The sequence below is a fragment of the Cynocephalus volans genome, chromosome 1, assembly GCF_027409185.1.
Source record: "Cynocephalus volans isolate mCynVol1 chromosome 1, mCynVol1.pri, whole genome shotgun sequence".
NCBI lineage: Eukaryota > Metazoa > Chordata > Mammalia > Dermoptera > Cynocephalidae > Cynocephalus > Cynocephalus volans.
The window spans coordinates 236,639,555-236,654,283 of NC_084460.1; the positions used below are offsets into that span (position 1 = coordinate 236,639,555).

General features: G+C 43.2%; 1 protein-coding gene across 2 annotated transcripts in view; it reads right to left on the minus strand.

Annotated features, from left to right (window-relative positions):
• Positions 1-10,845, minus strand: part of STK39 (serine/threonine kinase 39) — a 265,729-nt gene extending 254,884 nt beyond the window's left edge. For both annotated transcript variants that reach the window (XM_063107085.1, XM_063107077.1), the window contains exon 1: positions 10,647-10,845. In XM_063107085.1, the coding sequence (XP_062963155.1) occupies positions 10,647-10,845 (199 nt within the window). The remainder of the gene's footprint in view (positions 1-10,646) is intronic.
• Positions 10,846-14,729: the final 3,884 nt, after the last annotated feature.

Sequence of the window (14,729 nt, forward strand, 5' to 3'; positions counted from 1 at the left end):
CCCAAGGGACCCTAAATATGAGAAAGTACAGACTGTGCCTGAATTGCCCAAAATTAAATCTAGTTAATCTCCCTACACAGATGTTTTTCACCCCTCAGTCATTAATCCTTTTTCCTAACAAAGCAGGTATCCTACTGAAACAGTGATTTAAAGTTTGAATTTCTATTAAGGTACTGACTTAAAATATTGGATGTTTTATTTGCTTTTTGATCTATAACTTAGGCTAAATCATTCATCCTCTAATCACTCAAATACCAAAATGTTTCTAACTCAAGGGAAAAGAAAGGACCATGATTCAAACTCACCATTTAAATGACTAAAATTCATATAGGTATTATTTTTCTAAGTAAGATTAATTTCAGAACCTCCTTATAATTTCATTTTTTAAAAAAAACTGTTTAGTTCGTTCTCTCTTCATGACATAAAGATAAACTGAAGTGATCCTGACTACCACATCTAAACCCAAGACTCTAAAGTGATGTTTTTAAGGAAATGTAACATTCTGATACTCCTGAAAACACTGGATTTCATTTGGGAGGAATCTCTGCCTGTGTTTATAATAATCACAAGAATATTTCCAGAATGACTTAAGTGGGTGAGATAAAAACTTACTTCAAAACTATCTTCCTAAGTCAACAGGGGTATCTGTTTCACTACACACAAAAAAATGTAATGCTTCTCCTTAAAATATGAATTGATTAGCTTTCAAGTAGGGCACATGGTGAAAACAAAAGATTTTTTAAATCAGCTCAGCACTGCCAGTCTCCTTTTTGTACTTCTAAGTCAGCGGCAACGCCCTAGCATATTATTAGAAGGTGGCCTCACACAACTTACAGCCATCGTAATATTCAGCCAGTCTTTAAACATTTCTGAGAAATGACCACCCAGTGCTGTCCCACAAAACTTTCTGTGATAGTGAAAATACTCTGTAACTACATCATCCAATAAGGTAGTGACCAGCCACAATTGGCTATTGAGCACTAGAAATGTGGCTAGTACAAATGAAAGACTGCATCTCACTTCTTCAATTTTACTTAATTTACATTTAAATAGCCACATGTGGTTAGTGGCTACCATACTGGACTGTGTGGTGCTAACCACTCTTCCAGGAATGCTGTTGCTGCTCTGTTATAAAATATCAGTCTGGCAAAGGGACCTGACTCTAGTACAGAAACTTCGCTCCAACTAATGATCTGTCGTGAAGTATATCTATCTATTTCATACACTTTTCTTCACCCATCAACTTGCTGCTCCTCAACCTTACTTCACAACACACACACACACACACACACACACACACACACACACACACAACTTCCCCTCATGGACAGGTTATAACTAAAGATTAAAAATACAATCTATTGTAAGAGAGCAGATAAAAGATTATGACTGAAATGAAGATATTGTATGTTTAAGTATAACCTGGATTACATGTTAAATAATCATGTCTTGATGAAGAAAGACACATATATACATAATAATCATTTTAATATCTCTAAAGAAATAAGACTTTTTCTATGATTCCTACATGGCAAATATGTTCTCAGATATATATTTACTCCATTAAAATGATAGTTATAAAATTCACTGTGTTGATAATATTTCTAACTTCTTCCTTCCCATCAACAAGGAAACAATGTGATGCAAATAAAAGAAAATACTGAACTAGGTAAGAATCATGAGTCTGGGATTCTAAGGACTTTGGGACCACATATAAGTTACTTCAACTTTGGCTACTAGAAGTCTTCACTTATAAAAACAAAGGAACTGGAATAGACTTTCTCTTTGGTCTCTTCAAAAATCAAATTTCCTTATGCTCCCTATATTCTTATGCCATTTCTCACTTGCAAGTTGACTTATAAAAAAAGCCAGCACTGACCTGCCATTCCTTCCCCTAGGAACCGTCTTCTGATCTTCCTCTTCTTCTGCTTTCTTGAGTCACCCATAGTTAAGCAAAGAGAGATAATGACATTGCCAGGGAAGGAAGAAAGGAAGGAAAGAAGGACCAGATGATTCAAATCTAAGCAACACAAGACAGGTCAATAGATAAACAACCCAGAAAATATGATCTTTTTTCAATCCCCGAACTAATGAGAGTGGGAAAGAAAGCAATTGGAATGCCCCTTATAATAAACCTGGTACAAATTGATGCTGCCAGTTCAAAACAAGATCATGAATTCTTCTGAGATCCCAACCATCAATAGAGTGATCATGAGAAGTCTCAGAATTGTTACAAGTCATTGGCTTCCAAAATACTATCCAAATGAAGATCTACCATTCATATGGCAGAAACCATCCATCTCTACTTTCTATCTAGTTTATCTGGCAAATAGCTCCAGTAGTGACTAAAGACTAGAAACCTAAACCCCATAAATATCACCAAAATGTATGTTTTTACCTAAGGAAAGAACTACATGAGCACCCCCAATATTAGGCTTCTAAGAATTACACTAAATGCCACTTACCTAGTAGAAGTTTGAAAATAAAATTGGAGATAAAATAAATGTCTAGCTTTCTAGTAGTTGTACGGTAAATGTTTTCCCATAAATCAAACTATACAATCAGTTTAAAATGTCAGTTCATCTAATTCCTCTGTGTCTGAGAAGAGTCTTAAAGCTAAGCCAGAGTTTATTCTCAAATAACTGTTTGGCAAGTGAGAAGAAATTTGAAATATATCAGTATTTACTCACATTGGATTCCAAAGTGTTTATCTCAATCAATTCTAGGAATAAAGTACTGCCAATCTGTTCTCTAAAAGACTCCCATTTCTCTTCTGCTTTCCAGCTAAGTCAGGTCTGAAATGCCTTTTTAATTAATATATTGAATTCTTCTCTAGTATCCCAAAAATTACCAATGAATGGCAGATATGGAAAAAGAAACACTTGAATCATTTCTACCATCTTGGAGCTGTTTTAGAATAATTTTAAAAAGACTGTCAGGGGGATGTTAAACCTTACATGATCACACTGAGAATTCTATTTAAATAGGGGGAAAAAAATCTTTCCCAAAAAATACATTGTAGGAGAGTTACAACATCTATTAAATTAGGTTGGACTTAGAAAGACCCAGTTTTAGAGTCTTTGCTATATACACACATCCTATCACTCTCAGTCCCTTATAATTCATAAAAATACAATTCCTGCCACCATAACAACCTTTGAAAGCCACTGAACTGCAATTCTGCTCCTGTGTTTTACCTGTATTCCTGATCTTCTCCAACAGCCCTTGTTTCTACACAGTAGGAGGCCCCACAGAGCTTCAAGGTAAGGGTTATGCATAAATACATGAACAGTAGGAGACAGATCATTGGTATACTCAGGAAAGGAAAGCTCTGGAGCTTTTGAAGAGGAGAGCCATGCAGGACTTCCCCACCTGCCCTAGAAGGTCTAAAGTAAAAGGATGTCTGAACTGTGGCAAGAAGCTCTGGGTCCTGTAATCCAGAGAGACTATCTCTCAGCCTATGACCTCAGGAGAGCCAGGCCTCTCTGCCTGCCTACCCCCAACACAGGCAGGGGAAGTACTCAAAGTGCTTACTCTTGATCTGTGAGGATTAATGAGCTAATTTCCACAGAGCTCTTTAAGCTGATTGGCCCAAACACAACTACATAAGTGCCATCATTAACCATAGGCAAGATCAAATCAGGATCCAGGGAGGCAAATTTTTAGACATCAGGCAACGTTCCTCTTCTACAAGGGGGGGCCAGCTGTATTTGCCTCCAGAACTCAAACTTTCATACAGAAAACACTTATCAAAAACTTAATATGAGGTGTGGCGTACAGAGATGAGAGACCCTGTCCTCAAGGAGAAGTTAACTGTCTAGGGCCAGGTTGGGCAAGGAGGAAACACTTTGCATAGTGTGAGGACTGCCAGGGAGTAAAAGACCCAATAGCCAGAGGGAGAAGGGAAGTAGGCTCCAGGGGCGGAGACTATTTCTGTGAAGAGGAATCACTTGTTCCGGGTCTTAAAAGGGAACCTAGATCAGGTTGCTGGTAACAAGGATATGTTCAATCTACAAACATGCACCAAGATATACATTTTTGATATGTAACTTTTCCACATGCATATTGTACTTCAATAAAGATAAAACCTAAAATGAGAGAGAGAGCTCTCTGCTATACAGATGAAAACAGAAGGAAAGAGAGGTTTGAAAAAGTGTTCCAAGCAGAGGCAAAACTTGCCTAGCAGATGATGGGGATGCATGAAGCATTTCAGCAACTACAAAAGGTTCCCACTGGCTGGGGAATCCATCCTGGGAATGGAAATGACAAGACGTGGCTGGCAAGAGGGGCAAGAGACAATTCCCCAAAGGCCTTAAACACTGTGTTTAGAGTTAAGCTAGAGGATGACGGGAGGGTTACTAAAGATGTTTAAGTCTGGGAGCAACATGATAAAAATTTTGGCACAGCAGTATCCCTTTGGCAGCAATGCATACTGCAGCTGGAAACAAGAATGGAAACAAGGAACCTGGTTAGGAAGTTACTCCAATAATCCAAATAAGAATTGACAAGGGCCTGAACCAAGCCAGTGGTGGCCAAGATGAAGAGTCAGAGGCAGGTCAAAGAAGATATCAAGGAGGCAGAATATTTAGCACTTGGTGCCCAACTAGACATGGAAAATTTGACGCAGATGGGAAAGTGTAGGATGATCAGCATGTTTCAAACTTGAGCACTTGAAAGAACATGGAGAATATAGAAAGAGCAGAATTAGGATTGAAGGGAGGGTGGAGAGGCAATGAGTTGAACTGTGGACAAAGTTCTTGTGAAACATCTAAACACAGACATAAAAGGTAGTCCAAATACCAGTCCAAAGGTGGGGTGACCCTCACGTGAGACCCTCAGGTGGCTGAAGCCTAAGAGAGAGAGAGATGTGGATCCTGTAGCCAGCTGGGGCAAGCAGAGAAGTAGGAGTCCAGAAGAGAGGGATGGCATAGAAGCCCAAGCCATAGCCTGTCCTGAAGGAGAAATAAAAGATGGTGTCAAATCCTGCAGAGAGAGGAAGAGAGAAAAGGACTGCAGTGTCCACTGGCTCTGGCTACCGAAGGGTCACTGTGATTTGCGAGAGAGTAACTTGGGTTTCATAGAAAGAGGACAGAGGCCAGATTGCAGTGGGCTGAGAGTGAATGGGAGGTTCCTTCAAACAGCTTAGCCCATGAAAGGGAGGCATAAGATAAGGGAGAAGTCAGAGGAGGAAGGAGTAGGGAGAGTGTTTTGTTTTGTTCTCTTTTGTCACTTAAGATAAGAGAGAAACTTGATATATTTCTAAGCTGAGGGAAAAGCAGAGAGGTAAGGAGCAAGCGGGGAGAGCAGTGTGATGACTTTATCTGCAAGCAAACGCCCCATCCCCTCACTCGCTAGGGCACACCATGAATATTTCTTTTAGTAAGCAGCATTTCCTGCCAGCATGGCAGCCTCCAGGGCAAACTCAGAGGTGGAAGAAAAGTGCAGTCTTAGCAGGTTGTTCTCAGAGCCCTTTCATAATGGGCTGTTCCTCCCCAGCAACCTTCCCGCAGGATGCTCTCACCACTTGTCAGAGAGCCATTTGGCACCTAAACACCTGAGCTGTCCAAATCGCCAGGAGCGCCACAGGTCTCTCCAGCTTCCTCCCCGCCGCGGCGGAGGTGCGGGGAAGCCAGTCCCACGCGGCCTCTGCTCCCCTGCAAGCCACCTTCCAGCCACCCACCGGAAGGAGGAGGCTGCGGGCAACTGCCCCGCCCGCTTCCTCCCTGGTAGAAACTGAGCAGAGAAACTCTTCAAGCCACTCCGAAATCCTGCCAAAGACAGGACTGTGTTCTCTCCGATAACTTGAATCTGATTAGCAAAGGAGGTTTATAGTAGTAATGGCTAAGACTAATGGAGAGCATGCACTCTTATAAGTACGTTACGTTCTCTCAATACTCACAACCCTGTTTTTATTATCTCCATGCTGCCCACGAGGAAACTGAATGCGGACACATCTAAGTAATTTGCTCAAGGTCGCATCAGCAGTGACCGCCATTGCGGGACATGAAACAGACCGGGCCGCCTGACTCCTGAGTGAGCATTGCTGCAGGTTATTTTCAAACACTGTCAAAAAGTATAGTACGGTACAACGGACCATAAGAGTCAGGGAAAAATCCACAGTAGTATCGATCACAAATCAAAGGCACGAATAAAGCAAGGATTGCACTCACTCTGCCGTAATTTTCCTTTCACCTGAAGATTTTTCCCCCTGAGGTAGTTTGAATAGCACATTTAAAAGAGCATTTGTGTTGTAAATATAATTAATGCCACTGAATTGCACATGTAAAAATGGTTAAATGGTAAAAAATTTTGTTATGTATATATTAGCACAATAAAAATACAAAAACAACACTTCTATATACATTTTTCTCTTTATTAAAAACAAAAAAAGTGAAATTAAAATCAAAGTCCAGTCTTTAGCTAAGCATCTCAGGCCTCTTTTAGTATTAAGGGGGGAAAAAAAGCCAAAGAACCCACAACAGCAGCAAGGCAGCCTGGAATAAAGGTCTGAGACAGATTAGAATGCATACTCAGTGCTCCAGCAACCTGAGGTGCCCCAGTGAAGCAACCACTATCCTTAAATTGCATCTAGAACCTCTATAAAACCAGTTCTAATCCCTAAACCATAGACCTCCTCAGAAACTGACAGCACAGAGCAAAGTGAGAATTCCCTGAGCTGTCTGCAGATCTCATTTTAAGAGAGGCTGTTGCTCCTTGAAGACCTGGCCATATGCCCTATTACCTGGGCCTGGGGAAAATGTATATGAATGGATAAACAAAGCCTCACAAGAGAGAAATAAAGCTCTCAAAGGAACTTTCTGTCAAACCATGGCAAGGATTCTAGAAATCAAATTCTTTTTGTTGACTAAGATGGCAAATTAAGTAAGTGTTACTTTGAGATCATTCTAAATAACCACCCAGGACAAAAGCGAAGCAACTTTGAGAACTCAAGTGCGAGATCATTTTGCAAAAAAACTAAGACAATCAAACATGCTCTAAGACAGGAGTCTACTTAATGTTTCTCAAAGGAAAATCAGCAAAGATAGCAGCACTGCTGGAATTACTTGATTCAAATACAGAAACTGATACTACAATGCAACTCTGAACAAGAAGTTCATTGAGCTTGTTCCCTTCTATTACAGATGCCCAAGTCAACATTTACATGATTCACCTTTTATTCTTTGTTGAGTGAATCAAGGTGATATTATTAATAACATCAACAGATAAACTAGTTTTTCAATAGCATAGCTTTAAGTGCCACTTATACTTCTAAGGAAGGAATGTGGGGATGAGTTGAGAGGTGAGGAACAAAGACTGAAGAGCAAAAACAGATGAGAAAGCCTCCAAAGAGCAGTTACTTGTATAAGAGATAGAAGTACTTGAAATCTGCTAAGATAAGCATATCGATGGCTGAAAGAAGGAATTTAGTAATTTCACATCTTTAACCCCTCTCTAAGTATAAAGCTCCCTCCTACAGCTTTTACATCATTTCCAGGTCATGCATAAACTTCTGAACCAGATTACTCCTAAGAGCATTACAATTTCTCCACTGATCTTTCACAACACAAGAACAATGCAACAAAGAGTAAACTTTATTTTTAGACTTGCAAAATCCTGTGTTTATTTTTCTAAAACAGAAGTCAAACAAATGAACCTGCTTTGTTTGGATTTTAGTAAACCTATTTTCTCCTAATCCTTGGGCCCCAACCTCTGCCCAGAAGGAAATGAAGGAAAAGTGCTCCGTGCCCCCGTGCCACGCTGGAAAGTTAAAACACCATGCCTCCTTTGGCTTTCTGCTCAGGCACATCCGAGCCTCCTGCTGGTCACGGTTGGCACTGCTGGAGTCATATCATATGACACCTGCCGGATGGTGGTGGATAGAGGCAAAAGCTGTCAACTGGCATTCATGTTAAAACTGGTTCCGTGTTTGAACTACTAACTTCTGCATGTAATGTTTAAGCAAAAGTGTTTAACCACAAGTTCACTCTTAATCACCTAACTTGCATTTAACACTAAATGGAAATGGGTTTGTAATTCCCTATAAACATTAAGCCTTTACAAAACCCTATTCCAACAATTTGATTTTTCAATAACAGATCCTACACACAGGCCATCTCTTTTAATTGGGAAAATACAAGATAAATTTAAAATGGAGAAAAGCCCTTCCCGCAATGTGAGTGTGCAAAACTCAGGGTAGAATAAGCATGTTTCTGTTCTCAAACTCCTCTCAGGTAAACTTTTTTTTTCATTACAGTGACCAACCATAATTAACAATGCTGTTACTGCAAGCAGAAAGAAACCCTAAAATTGATCCCACTTAACTTGTACTAAACTAAGATTGTATTTATTAGTTCACAAAAGTGGTCAACTAAAAATATTGTTTTCAAAAAGGAAAGATTGCAGTTCAACCCTAATAATTATCAAAATAAGTGTGTAAACTGATTATAAGTGAATTCTGGTCCCGACCCTATGGAAAACTATGTGCCAGATACAATCATTCAACTTTTATGGCCCACCTCTACTTCTCAGGGACAGAGAGATAAATAAGACCCTGGAGTTCGTAGCTGGTTAGGGAAAGTAGCAATGGAAATAATTAAGCACCTTACAAACTCTTACTCAGACTCCAAAACCCAGCTCAAATATGACCTCTTCTAAAGAATACCCTGCTTCCTATCTCTTCCAGCACGCACTCATCACATCCTAGAGAATCCTTTTACCTATGTCTTCTGATAACTCGTAAGTCCTTGAAGGCAGGGACCATTTTTATTAATTTCTATATTGGTAGCATCTAGCACAATGCTTGGAACACAGCAGGCTTTCAGATCTTGTTGAGCAAATAAAAACTACAGGGTTACATGCTATGAAGTATGTAAAAAAGAGGCAGAAGAAGCCACTACACTTTGCCTAGAGAGATGTAGAATGCTTCCCAAGGGATATTCACTCTGGCCTTGGAGCTGAGTGAGATTCACTAAACAAAGATGGGTACTTGGAGAAGGGAAGAGCCTGGAATGAAGCAAGGAATGAAGACCAAATATGCTGAAAGACAGCAGAGTATTCTGGGTACAATCAATGTAAGTAGAATATGGCAGAAGACATGCAGGCTGAGGGTGGAGGGGTTTCTATGCCAGGTTGAAGAGGTTTTCATTGAATACTCCAGGCTTTGAGAAGCCCCTGAAGCTATTTCATCCAGGCAGCAACATGAAGACTCATCTTGGGAGTCCTTGGCCAAAGTTTTGAAAGATCTGGATTTTCAAAGAAATTTTGTCTACAGATGCCTACTATAGGTTATCTGGAGCTTTTATATGCTGTTACTGTCCTGCTCATCATTTTCTCATATATATATATATATATATATATATATACACACACACACACACACACACTGATATACATATACCAGTATACTGTTTAATTCACACATTAGCAGGTGATAAAGGTTCTTTTAAACACCTAATGAAATTCACATCTGTGTTAATTTTTTTAAGAGGGGGAGTTGGAGAACTTTTTACATTGAAAGGTAGAAAAAAATATTTAAGATAAATATCCTGAATTATTTTTTTATCACTGTACTTAAATATCAAGACTATGGTAAGGCAACATCCCATTTCAACGCCAGGAAGGTTAGAAGCTGAGGGCCCACTTTACCTGGAGGCTTCCCTAAGTGACAAGTCTCTCTCACAATGGATAATCCACTAGGGAAGGTTCTAAGAGAAGGGACGACACAAATCTCCTGGCCCTTCACGTGCTTGGCCCCAGAAAAAGTAAAGCCGGCTTCTTGCCGTGCGACTTTGCCAGGTATTTAAAAATGTAAGATAAGGTGATATTTGTGAGCCTACTAAAAGGCACTGAACGGCAGGGAGCGGATCGCCAACAGCCTCGGGTTTCACTCTTGCAGCTCGGCCCTGGACCACAGGGAAGCATCGGCCCGGTGGAGGGCAGGAAGCCAGGGCGCCCGCTTTCCCCGGGCGGCCGTGCTGGGCGGCAGGCGGCGCGCCCGGGCACCGAGGGAGGCGGGTACCCGGGCGCGCCGGGTGGCGCGGAGAAGCGGGCTTTAAGGCGGGCGTGGAGTGGCGGCTGTCAGGGAGGGAGACTAGCATCCTCCCCGGACTCGAGAAAGAGCCTGGGCCTCCGCGGCTTCTACGTGGGCTCGTTATCCACGGCAAGACGATCGTGACGGGAGGCAGAGGTGCGGCTGCGCCCGCAGAGTTCCCCAGGACGCGGCCCCCGGGACGCGGCGCTGGGGCGCTGGAAGCCCAGGGCGGCGCCCCCGGAACCCCACCCCACCCACGGCTGCCTGCCCGCGTGGTCACCCGCCACGGACTGCGGCCCCGGCGCGCGCAGGGAAGGAGATGCGGCGGCGTGCTCGGTCCCCTGCTCCGCCGCCCCGGCGATCCGGGAGATAAAAGTTTGCAGCATGCGGCTCGTCTGCAGTACGAGTCACATCCGCCGCGCCGCCTCCTGCAGCACCAGCGCTCAGAGAACGAACAAATAAATTTTAAAAAAAAAAAAAACTGTTGAAGCCGGTAGGCCCCGAAGCCGGCCGCCCTGCCTCCCGGGCGTGCTAGCAGGCGAGCCCAGCATCTCGCGCCCCCACCCGCCCCCGGCCGCGCCTCCCGCCCGGCCTGGGCCGGCCCCGCCGCACTGACCGATAACCTCCTGCAGCTCGTACGCTTCCCTGCAGATGGGCCAGCCGGCCGCCTGCGCTGCTGGGGCCGGGGCCGGGGCCGGGGCCGCGGGCGCCGCCGGGGCCGGCGCTGCCGTGACGGCCGCCGGGGCCGCCGCTGTCACCGGGGCCGCCTGCTGGGGAAGCTGGACGTGCACAGGCGAGCCGCTCGGCTCCGCCATGATGCTGCCGGAGGAGAGCAGGAGGACGCGCCGGCGGGCGGACGACCTTCCACTTGAAACTTCCCTTGCCTCGCCGCCGACACCTCTCGGCCGGCGCACGCCCTCCCCGCCCGCCGCCGCCGCCGCCGCCGCCGGAGCCAGCCACGAGGGGAGGGAGTGAGGGAGGCCGAGCCAGGCGGAGGGAGGAGGCAGCGCCGGCGGAGGCGGGGAGGGGAGGAGGCGGTGGCCGCCGCGCTCGCCGCGCGCCCCGATCCTCGCGCGCGCTGCTCTCCGCCTCAGCCGGGGGAACCGCCGCCCCGCCACCCCCGCCCGCGCCGCTCGCGGCCCCGGCAGCCTCCAGCGAAGGCGAGCGGGGCCGCCTTGTGTGTGCTTTCCGGGCCGGCAGCGCTCGTGCTCTTCACTCCCCGCGTCGCCAGCTCCGGGGCCCCAGACACTCGGGCTCTCCGGAAGACGCCCCCTGGGGACCCCGAGGGCGGGGTCGTTGAATGGCCGCCAGGTCCTCAGCCGAAGAAGTCTCATCCGACTAAGAGAACCTAAGTTCATTTACAAGTTAGCGAGTGAGACACCTACGAGGCGTCCGTTTGTAGGACGCCAGTTAAACAATAACCCAAGTGGGAACTTTGCGGGAGCTTAACCTGCCACATCCCTTTCGCACCTGGCCTAATCTAATCGCAGTCCTGCTGCTTCTCAGTAAGTGGAACCTGATTCCTTAGGTCCCATCATGTTCGCAGACTTTGTTCATTTGTTCCGAGCCACTCGGACCCCAGGGAGGTGATACAAGGGGCTGTGTGTTAAATTAGAATAAGAAATAAAGGAGAGATTTCGACAGTTTACTCCAAATTCTGTACCTTAGTAAATATGCCACCTTAACCCGTTAGGGCACTCAGGTCAGACACAGGCGTTTCTTTGACAGCATACTTGGTGTAAAAAGAATTTACGCATAAATATATTACGTTGAAAAGTTTTAATTAATTGCTGCTTTTTAAACACTCCCAAAATTACCTCGTCCTTAAAATTGCTACGGTCTTCCTAATTACAGGTCATATTTAGCGTGGACTCTTCTCTGTGCTCCCCCAGCAGAGATGACCAAGATTACACCATTCTTGTGTAAAGAAATGGTGCAGTGAACCAACGTTCATAGGGGCCATTTGGCCCAGATTATCTTGCCTAGTTCTCATGACGACTAATACTGAATGGGTAAAAATAATGAGCATGTACTTAAAAGTCTTTTTAAAAATGGTGACTTTGTCTTGAGTTTATGTACAAAGATCTCCTTAAAGTTTTTGAAAGATAATTCAAAAGAAACCCAGAAATTTATTAGGAGAAAAGTTAGTTGTTTAATCAAAACATTGATGTAAAGTGAAGAGGAGTGTACATGATCTCAGAGTATTACGGCACAGTTAGGGTAAATCAACTACTGTGTTCTGGTCTTTTAGCAGAAATTTACACTGAACTAAGAAAGTGTGCATTCTTTTAGGCAGAGGTGTTCAAAAACTGTGTATTGATTTTAATGTCTGTCAAGAAAGACTCCTTCATAAACAAATTCTAGGCCTCTGATCAACAGGGGAGCTCTTTATACCAAGCCACACCTGCTCACCTCTTCAAGTGTTGCTCCTACCCTACACCAAAGAACTTTTAAAGCACTGTTTTTAAGGGAAAAGAAAAATGATTACATACATATGACTCCCATTTTTGTCATATGAATTGATATTTTTACTTTCAAACCATGAAATGAGATTATGAACCCCTTGGGACTTAGTAGGAAAACATGATGCTGTCAAGACCAATATCATATATTTGAATCAAACACAGATCATTTAGTCTCCCACAAAGAACAACTGTTCCACAGTCACAGACCACATATCTATCCCTGGCCAACCACTTTCCAAATGGCTACTAGGATGACGACTTGCAAGAGTGAATGACTCAGTGCAGACCCATCACTTTTACCAGTAAATCAGTTTAAAGAAGAATGTCCACTCTCAGTGGCCTTTGTCCTCATTTTTATACATGAAGAATAGAACATCAATGATATTTTTAAATTATTTAAAAGCATTAGACTTTATTTTGTTTCCATAAACAATTGAGTAAAGTGGTACTTAAAACTTGGAAATATGTGTATTTAAAAAGTACTCCACTGATATGCAATTATCCCTGAAAATCCATTACTAAATTTAAGTGGAAAGATGGGGGGCTGGTCTTCAAAAGATAAACAAGGTTTATTTCAATACATTAAGAATACATCTAGTCAGAAACTTTAAAACAGAAAGGAAAAATAAGGGCCTAAGTTTTTTTAAAGTGTATACAACTGCCTCATTATGTATCACAGTTTCTCAACCTCAGCCCCATTCTGTGCCAGATAATTCTCTTTGTTCTAAAGGTCTGCTCTCCTGTGCCATGGTCTGAATGTGTCCCCTCCCAAATTCATATGTTGAAACCTAATCCCCAATGAGATGGTATTAAGAGCCTTTACCCTTTAGGAGGTGATTAGGTCATAGGATTAGAGTCCTCATAAAAGAAGCCAGAGAAATCTTGTTCACCCTTTCCACTGAATGAGGACAGGGCTAGAAGGCACTATCTATGAAGCAGAGACACCCAATTTGCTGTCACCTTAATCCTAGAATCTAGCCTCTAGAACTGTGAGAAATTTCTGTTCTTTATAAGCTACCTAGTCGAAAGTATTTTGTTACAGCAGCCTGAACAGACTAAGACACCCTGGCCTCTACTCACTAGATGCCAGTGACATCCTCACTCCTAAAGTCGTGACTATCAAAAATGTCTCCAGACATGGCCAAATATCCCTTGGAGAGCAAACCACAGCCTTAGGTGCACTAAGTATACAAAATTGTCACTTTACAAACAGATTATTGCAGTGGTTTTATAAAGAGCTTTGTCTTAGTCCATTTTCTGTCTCTTAGAATACCTGAAACTGGGTAATTTACAAAGGAAAGAAACTTATTTCTTACAGTTTTGGAATCTTGGAAGTCCAGTGTCCAGGGGATGCATCTGATGAGGGCCTTCTTGTTGGTGGGGACTTTTTGCAGAGCCCTTAGATGGCACTGCGTATCACATGGTGAAAGGGCTGACAGCATTTCCCCGTACTCACTTGCTCTCCTTATAGAGCCACCCATGCCACTCTTATGATAACCCACTCATCCATTAACTCATTAATTTATGAATGGATTAATCCATTCATGAGGGCATACCCCTCATGACCCAACCACCTAGTAGTCCACTTTTCAAATGCCATAGTCAAATTTCCCACCATGTAATACCATTACAATGCAGATCAGATTTCAAGATGAGCTTTGGAGGGGCATTCAAACCATAGCAAGCTTCTGTAGAGTTTAGTTACTTATTCATAAACCCTTTGAACATCTAAGAGAGGATGCACAGTGTTGTGGCCAAGCCCTCAAAGAAAGAAAGTGCTGGACCAAAATCTTGCCTCTAACATTTTTTTAGTCTCTGACTTTGGACTTACTTAAACACTGGATTTCAATGTCCTCATGCACAAAATCAGCATAGGAATACATGGCTGACACGTAGTAGACAGTCAACAAAATGGAAACCATCATCATCATCAGTATTTTTATCTGCCAAGATTTGTCACAAAATCCATAAGTTGAAGATACCTAATAATCACAATGATGAGCTTTACAGAATATAAGCTCCCTGAGGGCAGGAATTTTTGTTCCTTTGGTTCACTGCTGTATCCCAGTACCTAGAATAAAATCTGGCACAGAGTACACTCAGTAAATATTTGTTATATAAATATAACACTTTTTAAATGTATAAAAACATACTTTTAAGCATCAGAATGAGCTAGCAATGTCAGGGGTCGATTAGATGGGAGGAATTTGGAGGCAGGAAGACTTATTTGGAAG